At 49.9% G+C, this 22,127-nt stretch overlaps 1 protein-coding gene across 6 annotated transcripts in view; it reads left to right on the plus strand.

The window, feature by feature from the left end:
• Window positions 1-22,049, plus strand: part of PCSK7 (proprotein convertase subtilisin/kexin type 7) — a 305,529-nt gene extending 283,480 nt beyond the window's left edge. For all 6 annotated transcript variants that reach the window (XM_086957038.1, XM_086957041.1, XM_086957037.1 and 3 more), the window contains 3 exons: window positions 8,412-8,505; window positions 9,248-9,365; window positions 20,280-22,049. In XM_086957038.1, the coding sequence (XP_086813164.1) occupies window positions 8,412-8,505; window positions 9,248-9,365; window positions 20,280-20,669 (602 nt within the window). In that variant the 3' untranslated portion in view covers window positions 20,670-22,049. The remainder of the gene's footprint in view (window positions 1-8,411; window positions 8,506-9,247; window positions 9,366-20,279) is intronic.
• Window positions 22,050-22,127: the final 78 nt, after the last annotated feature.

Here is a 22,127-nt window from a genome sequence, read left to right on the forward strand (position 1 = left end):
AAAAACGATCAAACCAGATGATCTAAATTAAACAATGTACAAAAGCCTTTTTGACCTACTTAACCATGCCCAGCCTAAGAACTTCGCTATACCAAAAACAAACAGGGGCCGCATGTCAGACTTTAAAATTCGCATAGCCACACTGTAGTGTCTGGGACCCAACTCTTTACACAATGGTTTTAACCATTTGTTTCGAGGCGTTTTATAAGCAGGGCATTCGAACAAAAAATGGGGCACTGACTCAATCCTGGAAGGGCAGAAGCGACAAAAAGGGACAGTTTGGGCCGGAATCTTCCAGCGTGCCGTCAGTTCACCCACAGGAAGCACACCTACTCTAAATTTAAAATATAAGGCCCTATCTCTTGATTTTAAAATAATGTCGAGATAGGGTTTCCGATGGGCTACGTCCTTTACCATAAAAAAAGCACTAGAGGATTTACATAGATTAGGGTAAATATTTATCTTGTTCATTACCCAATTCCAGTACACTCTTTTCAAAACCACCTTAGGAGGAGCGGACCTAGAGTGCCAGGCCTCTCCGAGGCCCAGCTCTTCTAACAAGTTTTTTACGTCCACTAACCACCTTATTTTTGGCCAACCGGACATGGATAATATTTCCTTCAGCCCCTCTACATAACTACCAAATTCAGGTACCCTCCTTATGGGAGCCCAAAGGAGGAGGGGTCTTAGTCGGGCCAAATCTTTGATGGGGCGACAACCCATATCCAAGAGCAATGGGAGGATGGGAGTGCTATTGGTAAGGGACATCAAGTCCTTCAGAAATTTATTTTCAGAGCAGGATAGGTGATCTATATTCTGGGCTCCCCAAAGCTCCACCCCGTATAGCGCCGCACTAACGCCTCTTGCCATATAAATGTCTAGCACCGGGGCAATAGGTTTAAGGGTAAATAACCTCTGTTCCTTAAGGAGGGCCCCACCACCCTTTTGTGACTTAGTAACAATTTAAAGAGGTGGCTATTCCACCTCATAGTATCGCAAAAGCGGATACCAAGGTAGTGGAACTCCTTGACTCTATCCAAGGGTACCATATTTAATGCAGGTGGCCGACCAAGTTTTTTAGGAGGATTCAAGACCAAATATTTTGTTTTATCTGTGTTGATCTTTAGCCCCCTAGTCTCACAGAAGGATTGAAAATTGTCAAGAAGGATCTGAAGACCAACCGGGGATTTTGAAATTAGAAGGGTATCGTCTGCAAATAATAAAAGGGGAACTCTCCTCTCAGCGAGGGATGGTGCGTCAGCAGAATTTTTTAACAGATGCTCCACCACTCTGTTCACATATAATGAGAACAGAGTGGGGGCAAGGACGCACCCCTGTCGAACTCCTCTATTTACTATTATCCGGGCAGTCTTTTGGCCCTGATTGCCCTACCGCACCTGAGCAAAATTCTCAGCGTGGAGCTTCGTTATTAATGATAATAGATACGGAGGCATTCCCAAATCGAACAATAACCTCCATAGGCGGTCCCGGGGCACTAGGTCAAAGGCAGTTCGCAGATCAATAAATGCAAGATACAAACTGCCTTTGCCCAGTACCACCACCTTCCAATACAACATCAGCAGTCGGAACGACTGCTCGATAGTCCCCATGCCGGACCTAGATCCTGCTTGAAAGTCGGACAGAATCTTATTTTCTTCCGCCCACTGGAGCACCCTCCCAAGGACCACCTTCCCTGCAACTTTCTGGGATGAATCAATTAAGCTTATGGGGCGATAGTTAGCTGGGTCGTCCCGCTTCCCTTTTTTTAAAAATTGGGACGACCTCAGCGCCCATCCAGGATTCAGGGAGAGTGGCACCGAGGTAGATTGCATTAAGCAGGGCGGCGATGAGAATCCCCCATTCCGACAAGTTGAGGCGAAGCAGATCCCCCCAGTAAACCATCCGGCCCTGCAGCTTTATTAGGTACAAGAGTTTTAATGGCATTCTCCACCTCCTTAGCAGTGAATGCCATACCCTCCCTCAACCCAGGGGGACCCGACATTGAGAGTTCAAAGGGTTCGAGGGGGGCTGGCCCATCTTCCACAGTAATAGTGTAAAGGCGAGCAAAATGCTCAAACCATGACCCCTCGGTGATATTACAAGTTATGAGTGAGTCAATGGGCCTATTCTTAGATCTCACTAAGTCCCAAAAACCCCTAGAATCTCTCCCTGCACTTGCTGCTTTCAGGTCACACAAGAACGGATTTTCCCACCCCTTCCTAGCTTCACTAATTGAGGCCCTATACCTCTTGCTAGCAATACCAATCGACCCAATCTCCTTGGTTTTAACTGCGTTAATTAGATCCTTTTTTGCCTTCCTGCAAGGGGTAGAATACCATCCTGGGTTGCCCTTAGGACGCCCCTGCTTGCCTGCTCTGCCACCTCGACTATCTATAATAAAAAGATCCCCTAAAGTTTTAGTGGTAAGGCAAAAAAGAGATGATCTCTCCTGGGGATTCATACTAGTGAGCTGCAGCCTATTTGCGGTCTCAAACATAGTTAACCCTATTTCTAAAACCTTCTCCTCGTCGATGGCAACCTTGGCCCATTTCAGGCGTCTCCCGCAATTCGCGGGGCAGACAAAATTTGTCGACCTCGAGATGTGAGGCGCCTGACTGGCTTTATTTGCCCTCCATAAGGTGCTTAGGGATAGAATAAGTGGATTATGGTCACTGTCCACAGATGGTTGAACTACCATATCCAGCAGGTAGGTCCAAAGCTTAAATTCCAGCAAGATGTAATCAATTCTGGACGAGTAGCCAATCCTGTTGAACGTGTGGGCGCCATCAGGGTCAGAGACTGTACTCCCGTTAGTCGCCCTTAGCCCAAATTGCGATGTGAGGGCGTTTAATTGCACCACCCGATTGGACCACCGCTTGATTGGTGCTACAGTTAGAGGTGGGATTCCTCTCCTGGTGTCCTCGTCTAAGGTACCCAAAATATCATCTGCTGCCAGGGGCTCATAAGAGCAGTTAAAGTCACCGGCAACCAAAAGATAACCGTTAGGGCTACAAGTTCTAAGTTCGTCCTCGAGGGCCGCTAGAGTCGGGGATGCCAAGCCCCCATTGGGGCCTCTTACATATATGTTAAAGATTTCTAGGGTGCGCCCGCCATGGGGCCCTCTCACAGCAATTCTCTGTAAATCAGGAGACCTGGTATCTATATGCCTAATCTGACAACCCAGTGAGATGCTGACCCAAGCAAGTAGGCCACCAGAGGGGCGACCCCTTCCTGTCGGAGAAACAGTAGCGGGCACAAAATAGGTTGTGTACCCGACCTTATGACGTGGCTCCAGGCACCAAGTCTCCTGGAAGATACATATCCCAAAGGACTATTTAAAGGTATTCCACTCTGATGACTCTAGGTTATGGGAAAGGCCCGCTATGTTCCAGCTGACAATCTTTAGCTCATTGTCCCTTGCCACATGCTCATCTAGGTGTCGGGGCATAATCAAGTTGGATTCAGGGCCAGGTTCCTTTGTTACGGCCTCCGCCGCTACAACTACACTAGAATTAGTCAAGCTTAGGCCACCAAGAGCAGACGTGTGTGAAAGGCCAGGGGAAAGAAGAATAGAGGGCTCGTGTGGGCCAAAGGAGACCATGTCCACAAGACTGGTCATACCGCTACTCGTAGCTGATTTAGTGTAAGCAGGTGAGGTTCTAATCAAATTATGGCCAGCGGGTCAGCAACCCCACCATGGCCAGTGGGAACTAGGGCCTGTGTTCTGATGCATCAAGCTAAAGGGAGCAGGGTCGTGAAGGGGATACCCACCTCTCCTTGCCTCCCCGTAAAACCAGTCACTTGGCCAAGGGGTTATTGGACATGGATTAGAGTAGCTGAGGTCACGAGTGCTAATACCAGAGGGACCAGAAATAGAATAGAATAGAAATAGATTTATTGAGCGCGGTTGCTGCCCAAGGGCGTCCAAGCGCTGAAGTGAGAATTGGATAGACGTACTGGATGGCAGATTAAAGCTCGGAGGCTTTGGCAAATAGTAAGGTTTTCAACTTTTTGCGGAATGCGAGCAGGTCCGGGTTGGAACGGAGTGAGAGCGGGAGGGTGTTCCAAAGTTTATCTGCGTTCAGTGAGAACAGCCTGCCCCCGGATCTAGCTCTCTTCACTCTAGGCACCACTGCCAGGAAGGCTTCTGTGGAGCGGAGGTTCCTATTTGGGTAATAGGGGATGACAAGGTTGCTGTTAATTGCGGGTCCTGTTTTCCAGAAGGCCCGGTGCGCGATGCACAGTGCCTTGAATGTCACCCTGTGCTTAACTGGTAGCCAGTGAAGACTTCTTAATGCAGGTCTGGCTGACTGGGCTCGTGGAATCTGTAGCAGGGTGCGTGCTGCGCAGTTTTGCACCACCTGGAGTTTCCGAAGAGTCATCTCGGGGGCCCCTACGTATAGGGCGTTATTTGAGTCCAGGCGGGACTGAATGAGGCCTTGTACTGCCACTTTCCTGGCTTCTAGAGGTAGAAGTGGAAGGACCTTCCTTAGAGATTTAAGGATGCCAAAGCAGGTGGCGGATAGCTTGGTAGCCTGGGTGGCAAAGGAAAGTTTCCTGTCCAGCCACACTCCTAGGCTCTTGACACTTTCCTTGGGGGTGGGGGGAGTGCCTAGAGTTTGGGGCCACAAGGAAGTAAAAGGTGTTGGCGAGGCTGGGCCTAGAAGCAGGAGCTCTGTTTTGTCTCCATTCAGTTTGAGGGAGGAGCTGGTCATCCACTCCTTGACATTTTCTAGGCAGCTCAGCAGGCCTCCATAAAGTTGACTGATGTTATCTTGAGTTAATGATACAACTAACTGAGTATCGTCGGCGTACGACACTATTTTAATGCCGTACGGTTCGACGATCCCCGCCAGTGGTCTCATATAGACATTGAATAGCACAGGGCTTAAGGAGGAGCCCTGTGGTACTCCGCAACTAAGAGGCTTGCTTGTAGATGTTATGTCGCCCTCGAAGATCTGGAAGGATCTATCGGACAGGAAGGAGTCGAACCACCTAAGAGCGTCGCCTGAGACTCCGATGTCCCGGAAACGGTTCAGCAGGGTGGTATAGCTGACCGTATCGAAAGCGGCGCTTAGATCAAGGAGGATCACTGCCACTGATCCTCCCTGATCCAGGACCCTTCGGGATTCCTCGGCGACCGCTAGTAAGGCAGTTTCGGTGCCATGTTTCGGCCTGAAACCTGTCTGGGATACCTCCAGTAGGGAGTGATTTTCAATAAACTGGACCAGCTGGGCATTTATGTATTTTTCCAACACCTTGCCAGCCCAAGGGAGGAGTGAAATGGGACGATAGTTGGAGTAATCATCCGGGTCCAGGGTAGGCTTTTTCAGCAGCGCCCGTACCATGGCTTGTTTCCATGCTGTGGGAACAGCGCATGAGGCTATGGAAGTATTTAGAAGTTCCAGAATAACAGGCAGGGTGGCTTCGTGTGCTTGTATCAGAGCTTCTGGTGGGGCTGGGTCACGCGGTGAGCCCGATTTTAACTTGGCGTGCCATTTTGCCCAGGGTGTCGAGGTCTAGGGGAGGGAAGTGCTCGAGGGTTGCTTGTTCTGGGGAAGGGGGAATTTTGGGAGAGGGTAGGTCAATTGTCTCCGGAGCTGTGGCTCCCGTTTGGAAGGTGGAATATATTTTCAGGACTTTGTTGTGGAAAAAGTCTGCAATCTCGTTGCATTGGTCTTGAGTTTTGCTCGGAGAGGGGGCGGTAGTGACACTTGAGCAGTGTTTTATTATCTGAAAAATTTCCCTGGGCTTGGATTTAGCCTCTAGGATTTTATCAGAGTAAAAGGTCGCTTTCGCCGTCTTAATCCCGTCTCTGTAAGCTTTTATCGCCTCTTTGTAGGCTACCTTTTTTTCCGGGAGAAAGTCTAGGCGACAGGCTCTCTCTCGTTGCCTACAGCAGCGTTTTAGTTCTCTAAAGGAGTTGGAGAACCAGGGCGCGGATTTATGCATTCTCTTAGATGAGGATCTTCGGAGGGGAAGGATCGTGTCTAATGAGTTAGTGATCCAGCTGACATAATTTTCGTTTGCTACACTGGGGTTTGAGCAGGGAGGCGGGCGGGTGGAGTCCAGGCTGTGTATCCAGGGATCCAGCTGGAGTTTTGACCAGTTCCTCCTGATTGTAGTCCGGGGGGGTTACTGGGGGACCTTGTGGATAGCCCAAGAGAACGGAATCAAAAAATGGTCTGACCATGGGAGGGGGATAGGAGAGTCAACATTCAGGTCGCTACAGCTGCTGAAAATAGGATCGAGCAGATTACCCTTCTCATGGGTTGGAGCTGTAACCAGCTGAGCCAGCTGAAGAGCTCCAAGGTCGTCTATTAGCTCCTTAGCAATATTATCAGCGGGGGAATTGAAATGGAGGTTCAGGTCTCCTAGGACCATATAATTAGCCGCAGATAGAGTTCTTTTTGCTATGATCTCCGGGAGTACCCTATGGAACAGTTTTGTTGGATCAGGGGGACGGTAGATCAGCGTGCCCGAGAAGGAGGTGTTGGCGTTGAACTCTATACAAAATTCCATGCTTTCGCACTCGGGGATACTTTCTGCTGTGATGCGACAGCGGTACTGGTTTTTGTAAATAATAGCCAGACCGCCGCCCCTTCCTACTGGTCTGTCCGATCTAACGATGTGGTATCCGCTGGGTAGAGCTGCGACTATGTCTGGGTCAGAGTGGGTGGAGAGCCAGGTCTCTGTTAGAAACATAGCATCTGGCTTGTGGTCCTCTAGCAGTATGGACATTTGGATGCTATGCTTTGGCAGTGACCGACAATTTAAAGCCAGCATGCAATATTTCTGTGTCGAGGGAGCTGCCAGGGTGTTTTGAAAGGAATGTTTGCATTCGGAGCAACGAGGAGGGAGAGATGTGGCTGCAAAAGTGCAGGTACAATGGGCGGTGGCTCTGCTTCCTATTTGGCGTAGAGCAGCGGGGCTGTAAGTCCTGGCAAGAAAGACGGGATAGACAGGGGGGGTGGCCCCTGGTCCCGTCTGGTCGCGGACGGGCGCAGACGGGCTTGCCTTAGGCGCTCCCGCTGCGCTCGTCCGCTGCGCTTGCGTGGGATACACATTTATGGAGAGAGGGTGGGCGTGGCCTCTCGTTTCCCAGTGATGGCGTCCGTGAGCCGATTCCCTTTCCCAACAGCGCTATGTTCCGCTGAATGTGGGTGCCTGCCTTGGCGAGGGAAGTGGTTGCAGTGGCTGGGGGTAGGTGCACAATTTTAAAATTACAGAGTAAATCACAGTTTTAAATCTTTAAAAAAACGAGTGTGAGGGCACCTCCGGCTTCCGCCTCAGAGGTCAGGTAATTCTCTAGCCGGCGCTCTGGATCAGCGCTTACATAGAGTGGGGAATGGGCGTGGCCTCTCGTGTGGGCGTGGCCTCTCGTTTCCCAGTGATGGCGTCCGTGAGCCGATTCCCTTTCCCAACAGCGCTATGTTCCGCTGAATGTGGGTGCCTGCCTTGGCGAGGGAAGTGGTTGCAGTGGCTGGGGGTAGGTGCACAATTTTAAAATTACAGAGACCACCACTAGATTCCGGATTACAAATGAATCTAACTAACCTAGGGTCTTTGAAATTAACCAAAATACAGTCTCCTCTTAGATCTTTAGGCCTGGTGCCTACCCAGCTAACCTTTCTCACATGCATAACCCGACCATCCAGAAAGTTAGGTAAGGGTCTATTTTCCTTAAGCCAAAAGAGTGTTTTATTTTTCAGTTCGTTATAAGACTCCTGCTTGCCTGATGCAAGCGGGGGTACCCCCGTTAGGACAACAACAAATGGATGGCAGTCGGGTGGTAAGTTGGCGTGTTGGACTGTAATTACAGCCTTCTCGCTGGCCTTTTGGGGCTGCAGTCGAATTACCAATTGTCTCTTTTACTATGAGCGGAGGTCCTATATTTCAGAAACTCCCTGTCCTTCACAGTTAAGCCTTATGTTTTCTTATTCCTTTACTACTTCCAGTTTTCATTTATTTCTTATATTTGTATTTTACAGCTTGCCAATTGCAGTTATTGTTTTGTTTTTCATTGTTAATTGCATTTTCTTCAGTAATTAGTTTGTACTTGGTAGATTTTGTCCTGTTCTTTATGAATAGACTTCTGTTTTTTCAGTTATGTTTGTGTTTTTTAGTTTGTCTTATAGTTTTCAGATACTACTTGCTTTTTCATGTTGTTGCATGAATTTTGTATAGATTGACTTGTTTTTATACTTCTAGTTTTTAGTGCATGCTTTGTATTTTATGGTATGGTTGATGTTTTTAAGATCTAGGGGTTATACTTTTTAGTTGTGGGCTATTGTGTTTTTCGACTGGTGTGTGTTTTTTCTTTCTTGCAGATCGTGTTTCTAATTCATGGCTTGTGTTTTTCAATCATGACTTGACTTGTGTTTTAAAGTAATAGCTTTTTATTTGTGCAGGGGAGAAGTCGATGGCCAAAGGAACAGTGAAGCAGTGGCATCTGACACTCTATGGCTCCTCATGGACCTTGAATGAAGTACTAGCTAGGCAAAGGTATGGGTTGTAGCACTCCCCTCCCCCCCCCCCCACACCACCACCCAAGAGAAAGATGTGCCTCCTTTGGCACTCTCACATCGCATAAATCAATATATGGGTGGGTACATGACATCCATGCTCCTTGTTAATATAGAGATGAGTCCTTATGCACTTGTGCTAGACCCGCACACCTAGAGGGGCGAATACTGTTCCTGCATTCTCTATTTTACACCTGTAGAGCAATCTGACACGAATTTGGACTCTAACTCTCACTCTGAAATTTGCCGTGGTCTGGCTCTAGTAGTAACAGAAAGCTAGTATCCACCCCAGAAAGAAGACCTTCCATTCCACCTACTGGGACACTCAGACAGTAGAGCACTCTTTTGAGTTGCAGGCCATGACCTCTTTCTCCACAAGACTAAATAGCACTCGTCTCTCCTCTGTTTTTCCCTAGCTCGTCCCTACCTGGTTCTTCTCTCTTTTTGTCCGCTGACCTCTAGCTTCTTCTATTTTCACACACTCCCTGGCTAATTGTATTTTTTTCTCCACAGATACTGCTATCTTGCTACTGCATCTACTGTTTCTGCTTCACACACTGTTTATTTTACCATACACCCCCTATTTTGCACTTCTGCTTTTTCCCATGCATTAGTTCGCATCTCTGCTTTGTATCCCGCACAGGCTTAGGGCTGCCTCCTTCCTCTCTGATTTTCTTCCACAATCGCCCCATATTTATTGCAAATCTTCTACTTGTCGACAGATTGGTGGAGCACGCCATGAGTGGTCAGTATTTGGACAACAGCTTTTCTCTTACTTGTCCTCCGGGACTTGAGATCTCGGAGCAAGAGACATACAGAATTACAAGCAATACCCTGAAGGTGAGTTATCTGTTCACTGTACTGTTCACTGTATTAACACCTCGGACAGTGAACCTCTTAGAATGACTGTAATAGAAAAGAGACAGATGAGAACTTGTGGTATGGCGTAGAGGTGCTGTGGACAAGGCTAATGGGTCACAGTGTTACAATGCCACATCATTGCAAGACATTGCAAGTCTTCAAGAGCACACATCAGAATGTCAGGTCATGGCAGTTTTGAGATGGAAAAATAACTTGGTGTTGGGTAGAGAATGAACAGAAAGAACGGCTCTAGCCTTGTTTGCAGATAAGCAAGTTGACTTGGCAGGGGCAGATGAATGAGCAGTTTTGACCACATATGATTCATTTGCTTTGTTAAGGAGTTGTCAGAGGAGGATCACTGTCAGCCTGTGGTACATATGTTAGCCCTGCACCTCCAATTGGTGCCAACCAGGTCCTCTGATTATCACTTCAGCCCTCATATGCTGTTTGTCCTCTCAGATGGCTTGGATGCCCACACTCCATTCATACCTCTCTTTTCTTGAGACAGCATTCAATATTACCCTTTGCTGCTAATTGGTAGATGAAAGCCCTATTGATAAACATGCTCGACCTGTGCTTGCCACTGGTTGAGGGTGTATACTTTTGTATACTTAATTTTTTGTCACGACATAGGTTGAGGCATTCTGTCATATAAATATGCTCCAGCCGACAATTAACAAGACAAGAAAGATACCGTGTAGATCCATGTACTGATAGGCCAAAAATACGCAAAATTTGTGCGAATTCCCATCACTCACCGAGCCTGGTGACATGCTTCATCATCTGGGTCTCCTTTTTAGGGCTACAACTCCACCCTAATGATGGAGGAGCCCAAGGATGTTTTTTTGAGGTATAGTATCTTACAGATGTGAGCGAGTATAGTAAACAACAGGTATGGGAAATTAGTGCAGTGCAAAAAATATGTGATGTGAATTTAAAATTGAAGCCGAATCGGACTGTGATTTTATTCTTGTCTGACCCTGAACAAATATTAAAAACAGTGCACTGGCGATTTTCAACAAATAATCGTCCATTAACAAGAATAGGTCGACATGTTTCAGCACCTACAGGTAAAGAAATAACCTAGTGCTTTCATCAGGACCTCTTGGATATAAAATGCTACTGCAATCAAGTGATGTGATAAAAATAAAAAGTGAAAGGATATGCTGCAAGCTTGATTTCTCACAGATTCCGTTCCTCGCGCCTCTTGGACAAATCTAAAAGAAATATAAGAGGTGCATATAAACAGTTTAGGAGCACAGTCTATAATTGTCTTAAACCAATATATGTAGCGTAAAATAGCCATCGTAAGTGTGCAGAAAATCTGCAAATCACTCCAATAAAGTCTTACCTCAAGAGATTGGAGGAAAAACCTCAACCCACCTGGCAACAGCTCAGGACAAAAGGAGGCACCGCTCTAAAAGAGACAAAACAACCAGTCCTACTTCAGTCTGGTGTATAGGCTCTTCTACGCGTTAAAAACACAACCAATGCCCAATTGCAAAGTGAGACCCTACCCTTTCCTTACCAAAAAACCTCTCATTCCTAAACCAATGGATAGACCACTTCAAATAATATGGTCATATGTCATCATGGTAAAACGATACTGTCAAACAAGTTGTTCCTTGATAGGAATTTATAGTCACCTATTTGATGGCCGAAATCCACATGTTTTGAAACAAATAAATCTGTATACTACATATGTTGTCATTGTACTGGTATATCAAAACGCCAGGATGTCCTAAAGTCTATTGGTGTAAATCTCCAAATGCTATTCGATTGTATATTCATGATTGTTGATGAATATAAAATCTGGCCCATGTATATTGCCAAGCAGTGGTGCTTGCATGACGATGTCACAATGCTGTAATGTCCCTTGTTACCGAACAGCCATGCCAGGCAAAACCCCTTTAAAAATATGCAAAGGGGGGCGTGGCCAAGATGGCGGAGTAGGTGGACGCGACTTCGGCGATCTCCTCCGGCCCAGGCCCCTAAACAGCTTCTTCATCGCCGATCTCCGCCACCCACCCCCCCCCCCCCCCCCACCCCCTCCCGTTGCTATCTGGCGGCGGTGGAAGAGGTGGGGGACTAGTAGACCACATTTCGAGGGAAATCTAAGAGCCGGAGGGCGCTATCGGCGAACCCTGAACGCCGGACCGTGATCTGCGAGGGCTACGGCTCCGACCGGAAGTGCTGCTGGGCCCGCCCTGTGAAACTACTCGAGCCTGGGGCGCTGCGCGGAGGCCGCCGGAACTGCCTGGAGCGGGGTGAGGCCTTGGTCAAGTCCGACCGCTGCTGCGGTAGGGCACAACTGGCTGCGGCACGGATCGGAGGTGTACGAAGCAGCGTGGGTGAGTCCCACAACGGAGCGAGGCCGAGTCGCGGCCGCGAGAGGGACTTGAGTGGTGCGGAGAGGGCCCGGGGGCCTGCCCAGATCGGAGCGGGGTGCGGAATCGTCCTCCCCCCCCCCCCACCCAGGCCACAGAGACGACAGCGTGTGCCCAGCGAGGTGACTTGTCTCGGGTCCGGCTGTGTATCTGCGCGCCATTGACGTGGCCGATCCCTGCGGGTCACAGGCTTCCCTACTGAGAGCCGGGAGGGAGCTGACCGGGAGCTGCCCGCGCTGTGCACTGGCGCCGGCCCACTTGTGATTGGGGATACTACCCCGGGACCGGCGACCGCGCCTAGATTGGGGACACTGGAGGCCTGGTACAAGGGCCGTATTGGCAGGAGTCTTTGCCCCGTGGAGGTCGAGGTGGAAAGGGGCAGGTGCCCGGTGTGCACCCCTGTGGCTGGGGAGGCCGGTGGCTCGTGGGCCCATTGGCGGTGGTGTGCGGCCACAACAGGGGAGCGAGACCCCATCCCCCTGACCTCGTGCTGTCGGAGAAGTGGGAAGCAGCGCCTCAATGAGTGGCGGAGGGCCAGGTGGCCTGCTGGCGGAAGACTTGGCACAACACAGCAGCCGCAGTAAGTGGACCCAGTGCTATTGGTTTCCAGCGGGGTCTGGTGGCAGGGCTGGGGTCGACCCCTACCTTTGGCAGTACCTGGGAGTGGCGGAAAGCCTGTAGGCCCGAACTACTGGGGATCTGTGCCTGGCCTACTGGAGAGTTTGCTGTGGGCCCAGCCTGACCTTGGGACTTGTCTGGTCGTGGACCACGAGGTCTTGCTTTCGCTCCCGGCCGGTCCGAGCAAGAGTGATTGCTCTTGGTGTGGCCCTGGACGTGGTTGGAGTGCGTGAGGGCAGTTCGGCGCATTGGGAGAGTGGTGCCTCACTCCGGGAGTCTAGGCCCGCCCTTGTTGCTTGGAGGCCAGGACTGGCGCATACCGCTGGGCCCCCGGGGGACACCTGGATCAGGAGAATACAGATAGCAGCTGACGGGGTAAGCGCACGGAAGGCTCAGCCTACTAGGGCGGATCGGCCGGCTGGTGGCTAGGTGGTGCAGTGGGCGCTGCTGTCGCTGGTGGTGACTGGGAAACTCCATCTACTGCCCAAAATGGCCGGCAACAAGGGGAATAGGAAAGGTGACCGCACCCTGCCGGAAATGCTGAACAGGGGCACTGCACGGCAAGATCGCGGACAGCACTCCCCGGGACAGTCGAGCGGCTCCCAGGGTGCGAACGGAGGGGAGCCGCCAGTTACCAGGTCCTTTCTCGAGTCGCTCTTCAGCTCCCTCCGAGAGGATTTCCAGACACTCAAGCAGGAGGTGGCGGGAGAGGTGAGAGAGGTGCGGAGAGAGGTTGATGGCCTGGGGGAGAGGGTGACCTCTGTGGAGGAGCCTGGTCATGCCTGAGATGAGGAACTCGCGCAGCTTCAGCAGGAGGTGATCAGACTTCGAGACCAACAAATCGATCTCCAGTCGCACATGGAGGACCTTGAGAACCGTTCCCGGAGGAACAACATCCGGGTCCGGGGTGTTCCTCTCGGAGAAGAGGGGGAGGATGGGGCGGGCTACCTGCAGGATCTGTTCAGGGACATCCTGGATGAACCGACTGACTTTCTTGTCAGGATCGACAGGGGGTATTGAGTGGGTCCGCGAAGTAGATCCCCGGCGCCCCCTCCCGACCTTCTGGCCTACCTGCCGGATTACCCCCTGAAAGAAAGAATTCTCCGGGTGGCTCGCACCAAGCCATCGTTGGAGTTCAGGGGCCGTAGGGTGACCCTCTTTCAAGATCTATCGGTGGTCACCCTACAGAAACGCAAGTCCTTTAAAATTGCGACCGACTTCTTGCGGGAACATGGCACTCAGTACTCTTGGGGTCACCCTTTCCGCATCATCTTCCGCTGGAACGGAACGTTGCACCAGCTGCGCTCTCTCCAAGACACCTGTGTGGTACTGGGCATCACAGCGACCGACGAGGACGCACCCACTCCACGCCGCCGTCGCGTCACCAGAGATGGCTGGCAATCAGTCCCTGGCCGCAGGCTTTCGACTTCTTCAGCGAGACCTTACTCGCCTACTATCCGGGCTGAAATGGATAGTGCTGTGAGAGGAGTCGCTAGAGAAACTGCGACTGGTGAGGTTGCATTGACCGCCCAAGAAGTTCTCCGGGGGGAGATCGACATCGCTTTCTTGGAACTGCAGGTTTGGGGGCCTGGGAGAGTGGGGGGGGGGAGCAGGGGTTGCGCGGTGGCTGGACGTCCACTTCTGTGACTTTCCATAGACTTGCCTGTTTTGGGCCGGGCTTGGACAATGGTTCCTTCGACTCAGTTTTTGGGGGGCGGGGACGGGGTTTGAGGGGTGGGGGGGTCTTGTTGGGGTGTGGGGGAATTGGGAGGGGAGGCGGGAGTTGGGTGTGGGGGGGGAAGGGGTTGTCCAGTGCACGACGCAGGCATCTATTGCTTTAACTGTCTTTCTCCACCTTGTTTTGACCAGAGTGGCATGGGGAACGTGTGCGGAGATGGAGAGGGGGGCTGGCCGGGGTGTGAGGAAAGCCACGGACACATTGGGGTTCGTAGCTGGTGGCGGGTTACCTAGCGTAGGGAGAGGTGGCTTTACTTGTTGTTTTTGGCCAATCGTTCTGTTACTTGAGCTGGGGGGGGGGGGGCACACATACCTGCCATGACCTCCACACAGGATGCCCACGCCTTCACATACACCTTCCATTATGCCTCCTTACACCTTTAAAGTCGTGACCTTGAATGTCCGGGGTCTGAACAACCCCGTCAAGCGACGGGCAGTACTCTCCCTGTTGGAAAATACCCAAGCGGACATATGCCTCCTTCAAGAAACACACCTGTTACCACAGGATACACACAGGCTGCGCTCTCATAAATTTCCGACACAGTTCTTTTCCTCTGGCGCCACCAAGACAGCTGGGGTGGCGATTCTGGTGGCCCGACACTTTAGAGGGGAACACATCCACAAGTTCACTGAAGTAAAGGGGAGGTTGCTGGCACACAGGTTCAGAGTGGGGGGATTTACTTTTACGATTGGCTCCCTTTATAGTCCCAGCGACAAGCAGGAACGTTTCTTACAGTCCGCGGTGGAGGAGATCACTGCCTCGCCAGACAGACATATTATCCTCGGGGGAGATCTTAATATGGTCTTCGATTCTGTTGTAGATAGATCAGCGCAGCGCTCCCTGCAGGTCGGGGAATTCTCAGCCGGTTGTAAGGCAAGGCTTGCGGAGGTTGACCTTCTGGACCTCTGGCGTCATATGCACCCCACGGATAGGGACTACTCGTACTATTCACACGCGCACAAAACCTACGCGAGGCTTGATCATCTTTTGGTCACTTCGCCAGTGCAGGCACTGGTCTCTGCCGTGGACATGGAAGTCCTATCCTTATCGGACCATGCCCCGGTTGAGGCTTCGTTTTGCCTGCCCCCCTCCACCTCTCCGACGAGGACTTGGCGCCTCCGGGATACTCTGCTACATAGGAAAGTGGTGGTGGACCGTATTGAAAAGGTGCTCCGTGACTATTTGGCTCACAATGGCAACACCGATACCACCCGGGCCACGCAATGGGCAGCTTTGAAGGCTGTCCTTAGGGGGGAGTTTTTGTCGATCTCCGCAGCCGAAAACAAAGAGCGAAAGGTCAAGAGGGATGAGCTTACTGACAGAGTCCGGGAGCTTGAGTTGATCCACCGTAGGACAGCTCAAAGAGGCAAGAAAACTTCTGGCCGCCTTGGATATGGATCGGGCAGAATGCGCGGCCCTTCGGCTGCGCCACGCCTTTTTTACCGGGGGGGATCGTTGTGGTAAGCTGCTGGCCAATAGACTCCGGGTCACTAGGCAGAGCCAGCTGGTGAAGGAAATCTCCGACCCCACGGTAAGTGTGGCGACGGAAGATGCCCGTATCTCAGCCGTGTTCCGAGGGTTCTATGAGAACCTCTACGCCGGCGACCCACCGGACATACCAGCTATGACCTTTTATTTGGACTCGGTTACCTTGCCATCCTTGGAGCCTCTACAGGCGGACCACTTGAATAGGGATATTGGAATTGAGGAGGTAGTGTCGGCCATTGCCAGACTCCAACATGGCAAGGCACCAGGTCCAGACGGCTACTCCGCCCTCTTTTATAAGACATTCTGCACGTCGTTAGCCCCAGACCTCACTTGCCTTTTCAACTTTTTCGCGGAACCTGGTGCCATCCCGCCTGATCTCCTGAGGGCTTCCATCACGGTCATCCCCAAATCAGGGAAGGATCCTAAATATTGTGGGTCCTATAGACCGATATCCCTCTTGAATGTAGATTTGAAGCTCTATACCGGGATCCTGGCAAGTCGCTTGGTGCCCCACTTGCCCGGTCTAATCGACCCGGATCAGGCGGGCTTTGTCCCGGGGAGGCAGACAGTTGATAATACAAAGCGGGTGGTCCATCTGTTGGAAAAGGCTTCCCGGATTCCTGGTGAAAGAATGATGCTAGCGGTTGACGCAGAGAAGGCGTTTGACCGAGTACACTGGCCCTTTTTGGAGCAGGTGTTGGTGAAGGCGGGCATTGGGGAGAAGTTTCGCTCCATGGTCCTCAACTGCGATAAAGAACCATCGGCCGTGGTCCGAGTGAACGGATACACCTCCGCGGCCTTCACCATTGAGAGAGGCACTAGGCAAGGCTGCCCACTCTCGACCTTGCTCTTTGCTCTATACATGGAGCCGTTCGCCCAAAGGGTGCGGACTCAACCGGCAGTGGAAGGGATACGGATGGGTGGATTTACTCATGCGATCAGTCTCTACGCTGACAATGTCATCTTCACGTTGGCTACACCCCGGACAGCACTGCCGGCCTGCATAGAGGAACTGACCGCGTTCGGTTCGGTCTCGGGCTTTAAAATGAATATGGGGAAGTCAGTGGCTTTGGATATCTCCCTTGAACCAGCCACTAGGGCGTATCTGCAGAACAGATTCCCATTGCTTTGGTCCTCGGAGGCGATACCGTATCTGGGGATTTAGATAGCGCCCACATTGCCGGCTATGGTCTCGGCTAATTACTTGGCATTGGGAGTTAAGATCAGAGAGGAACTGGGCTGCTGGAATCGCGGCATCCTCTCCTGGTTAGATAGGATTGCTGCCGTTAAAATGACGATCCTGCCGCAGGTGCTCTACCTGTTCAGGGCCCTGCCGCTTCAACCACCAGCAGGGTGGATCCCGCAGCTGCAGTCAGATGTGGCTCGCTTCATTTGGCAAGGGAAAAGGCCCAGGTTGCGCAGGGCCCTCTCCCTTTTGTCTCCTGATGCTGGAGGTCTGGGCATTCCCGACTTCCGTAAATACTTTCAAGCAACGCAATTGAGGTATTTAGTAGAATGGTGCAGATGGGAGTCGGATAAGCATTGGCTTTTCCAGGACCAGGCAGTGGCGGGTCGGCCTCTGCAGGAGATACCGTTTCTGCACCGGTCCCATCGGCCTAAGAATCTCTACTCCTCTTTTATCACTAGAGAGCCTTTGCGGGTTTGGGACGCTACTTCCCTTCGGTATGACCTCACCTCGTTCCCGTCGCCGCTCTCGCCGCTGGTGGACAACCCGGCCTTTACTCCCGGAATGGAGAAAGGAGCCTTTACGCATTGGCGGCAAGCAGGGTGCAGAGCTTTATGTCATCTATACGGCCCGAGGGGGTCATCCCATTCACGCAGTTCCGTCAGGAATTCTCTCTCCCCGAAACTGAGAGGCACCGTTATATGCAGGCCCGACATTGGGCTCTTCAGCCACAAGTGAGAGACATGGCGGATAGATTGTTCTCACCGTGTGAGAGATGGTTGCTGTCACGTACGTCAGACTCGAAACTAATCTCGGATTTGTATAGGTTCTTATAACTGCCCTCAACACACTTTCATAACCCCGGGAAGGCTAGATGGGAGCGAGAACTTGGGAGAACATTGAGCCCCAGGGAATGGGACCACATCTCTTATAGGGCGCGCCACTCGGCATACCATATGGGCCTCACTGATACCTTCACCAAGGTGTCCACTTACTGGTACTACACGCCTGAGCGGATCCACGAGTTCGACCATAGTAAGGCAGACCCGTGCTGGCGAGGGTGCGGACATCGGGGTACGCTTACGCACATTCTATGGGATTGTCCTCTTTTAGCTGCGCTTTTACTAGCGCTTATTTATAGATAATTGCAAGTCCAGTACCAAGTCATATGTGACCTATAGACTTGAACTAACTCAGTACCAAGTCATGTGTGACCTATAGACTTGAACTAACTCAAAGGTCATACATAGTTAATTCGAACAAGTGCTGTATACTAGAAAAGTTGGAGTGAATGTAACCTAATGGTTTCCCAACCCTCAAAAGGGGTGGCGATCCCAGTCCGATATAATACAGCATGTGTTATAGCGCTAGTATGTCCTGTCCATTGCGTGTCAGACCACACTCCCTAGCCTCCCATTTGCTTTTTTTAACTGCGCGATCTTGTTTTACCAGAATGCATAACACAAGGTGTATTTTGGCCTCGTAAAATATAAATTATTTACGAGTGGCCGCTGTTATGTATTTATGGCTAGTTGTCGCTTCCACTGGTTGATTAAAGTTCATCCAACGCAAGAAATGTACGAATAAACTACAAATCCCTTGAGTCTGGGGTGGTTTTGTAGTTCTCGATGTGTTCTCGTGTGACTACGATCGTAGTCTCGCGAGATTGTCAAGTTTACGCGGAAGCAATTTGGAGTCCCGGTGATAATCCGAGGCTCCATATAAACAACAGAGACACCTCCGGGCGGTACCTCCCCGGCGGTTGAGATGCACGCCTGAGGTACCGACGGTTAGGTGAGTAGAAAAGCGCGCGTTTGCATATTTTTAAAGGGGTTTTGCCTGGCATGGTTGTTCGGTAACAAGGGACATTACAGCATTGTGACATTGTCATGCAAGCACCACTGCTTGGCAATATACATGGGCCAGATTGTATATTCATCAACAATCATGAATATACAATCGAATAGCATTTGGAGATTTACACCAATAGACTTTAGGACATCCTGGCGTTTTGATATACCAGTACAATGACAACATATGTAGTATACAGATCTATCTGTTTCAAAACATGTGGATTTCGGCCATCAAATAGGTGACTATAAAGTCCTATCAAGGAACAACTTGTTTGACAGTATCGTTTTACCATGATGACATATGACCATATTATTTGAAGTGGTCTATCCATTGGTTTAGGAATGAGAGGTTTTTTGGTAAGGAAAGGGTAGGGTCTCACTTTGCAAGTGGGCATTGGTTGTGTTTTTAACGTGTAGAAGAGCCTATACACCAGACTGAAGTAGGACTGGTTGTTTTGTCTCTTATAGAGCGGTGCCTCCTTTTGTCCTGAGCTGTTGCCAGGTGGGGTGAGGTTTTTCCTCCAATCTCTTGAGGTACGACTTTATTGGAGTGGTTTGCAGATTTTCTGCACACATACAATGGCTATTTTACGCTACATGTATTGGTTTAAGACCATTATAGACTGTGCTCCTAAACTGTTTATATGCACCTCTTATATTTCTTTTAGATTTGTCCAAGAGGCGCGAGGAACGGAATCTGTGAGAAATCAAGCTCGCGGTGTATCCTTTCACTTTTAATTTTTATCACATCACTTGATTGCAGTAGCATTTTATATCCAAGAGGTCCTGATGAAAGCACTAGGTTATTTCTTTACCTGTAGGTGCTGAAACATGTCGACCTATTCTTGTTAATGGACGATTATTTGTTGAAAATCGTCCCTGCACTGTTTTTAATATGTGTTCAGGGTCAGACAAGAATAAAATCACAGTCTGATTCTGCTTCAATTTTAAATTCACATCACGTATTTTTTGCACTGCACTAATTTCCCATACCTGTTGTTTACTATACTCGCTCACATCTGTAAGATACTATACCTCAAAAAAACATCCTTGGGCTCCTCCATCATTAGGGTGGAGTTGTAGCCCTAAAAAGGAGATCCAGATGATGAAGCATGTCACCGGGCTCGGTGAGTGATGGGAATCCGCACAAATTTTGCGTATTTTTGGCCGATCAGTACATGGATCTACACGGTCTCTTTTTCGTCTTGTTAATTGTCGACTGCAGGATATCTTTTGTTTATTGTGACGTTAATTTGGGGCTATATATCCTGTGGAGTTGTTAAGCCTAGGCCTCTGACCCTCTTCTACTTCTCAATGTGCTTTATATAAATATGCTCGACATGTACCTCATTTGTTGTAGCTACTTTCTATTACACACTAATGCCTCATTTGTTGTAGCTAGTTCTCTAGTACACACTTCTGCCATGTGCCTCATTTGTTGTAGCTAGTTCTCTAGTACACACTTCTGCCAGGTGCCTCATTTGTTTTAGCTAGTTCTCTAGTACACGCTTCCGCCTTGTGCCTCATTTGTTATGACATACCCTCTGGTACACACTTGCGCCTTGTGCATTTTATTGCTTTGAGTATGCAACCTGCTATTCACTCTTTATTATCTCGTTTTAGACACTGTTACTGCTTGGATGCTTCACAATATTCTGGTCTGTATACTACATGCTGGAGGTGTTCTTGACCCAGAAGAATCTGGATTTGGATCTGACGTGCCGCCGTTCTGGCTGTGGGTGGGTCAAGGGTCGAGGTGATTATCGCCTGGCAAACTCCGGAACAGACCTGGAGAGTGGCATCGACATGGAGGTTCTGCCCCTGTGCATGGACAAAGACAATCTACACAATGAGAACCCAGAGCATGCACCACCTTCTACTGGCTTTGGGGGCTCCAGCAACCAGGAGGAATGCACAAGTGGTGAAGAAGCATGCTTACAGGTCTCGGGGTCCAATGGGCCAATACCAACTTCTTCCCCACTCATTGCACACAGCTGCTCCCGGGAGTGCTAGCAGGGATCTCACTGGGTACAAAAATTGTAATGTTGATGAAATCGGTATTGGACGTTCCTTCTCCAATAATCTGAGGAAGAACTGTACAGGGAGCCCTGCAGTCTGGGAGCTTCCTCTAACCACATTAAGCTGCTTACATTTTCTTAAAATTCAAATGGAGTGTTGTAGAATCAATGGTTGCAGAGCGGTGCTGTGCACTGCCATGCAAGAGACCTTTGGACAAAAAAGACAGGGTATGTTCGATAGGAAACTTCCATGTCCCCTACAGATGGGACATCAGTTATACAAAAGTGCAGGAGACCTATACAGCTGCTTCCTGTGGGAGCTCAGAATATACTACAGCACGGCCCCACAAGTTAACCCTCCCTGAAGTTCTCTTGGAGTGTGGCTCATGGCTGTGTCAGGACACAGGTGTCACTGGCAGCAGCTTTCATATCCTCAGTGGTGGAGCCTGGTTCCTGTTGCTGCGGACACAGTGTAGGCTCTTTGCTCAAAGCCTTATCTGTATGACCTCTGTGGTACGAGGATAATAAGGCTTCTCCGTCTACTCTCTACAATGGTACCTCATTTCTGCATGGAATTGCTGTGGTTATGACTGAGATTGTTGTGAGAACTGAACAACCACCTTTCAACTGACTATGCTCCCTCTACGGGCATCCAGCATTCCATGACGGGACAGCCATCCGGGCCCAGCCTTTCACTGCTTGGTGGGAAAGGAGAACTTCTGTATCTGATGAAGAAACGCTGCCTTAACCCAGCAAGGGCAGAGAAGCAAGGAGCGGTGTGTGGTAGGGGTAAAGAAAAAACATTTAATCATGTGTAATTGTGCTCAGCACAGTTGGCGAACTGTTCCGGTTGTTGGTACTTAATAGGTCTTGTTTCTGTAGACCTCAGCAGTATTTTCCTAGAAACGCCTGGATCTGTGGATGGGCAGTGCCTGTATGACACATTTGCCGCAAGTGCCCTTTCTAAATTGGGAGGTGTTAGAACCCTTAATGATCAACAGTTGGAAGCTCCAGTTTATCTCCCCTGAGAGAGAACATTACCTGGGCTGATGCAAGGCGAGATTTAACTTGTCTGCACACTAATAGGTTATGGAGCAAGTGATAGAACTTTGTTAGAGCTGTTCGGGGGGTGCTGCATGTTAATGCACGGGGTTGTAAGGGATGCCAGCTTTGACACATGCTTTCGTTGGCCTCAGTTGATCAAAATATTGGGAGAACCAGTACCCATGCATAGAGCACACATAGATAGTGGAAGGGAGCAAGCCCACCTCTGATATTCAGAGGTGTAGGGGAAACCTACGACACCTAGACAGGACCTTGGTGAATACAATAAGTGTTTAAATATATGATAAATAAATGGATTCTAATTTGCAAACGTGTCTGCCTGGACTTCTTGAAGAACATATTTATTTCACTTCTCATGTAATTCTCTTATTTGATCTCATATTGTTTC

Source organism: Lissotriton vulgaris, chromosome 2_1, assembly GCF_964263255.1.
Source record: "Lissotriton vulgaris chromosome 2_1, aLisVul1.2, whole genome shotgun sequence".
In the NCBI taxonomy this organism is placed as follows: Eukaryota; Metazoa; Chordata; class Amphibia; order Caudata; family Salamandridae; genus Lissotriton; species Lissotriton vulgaris.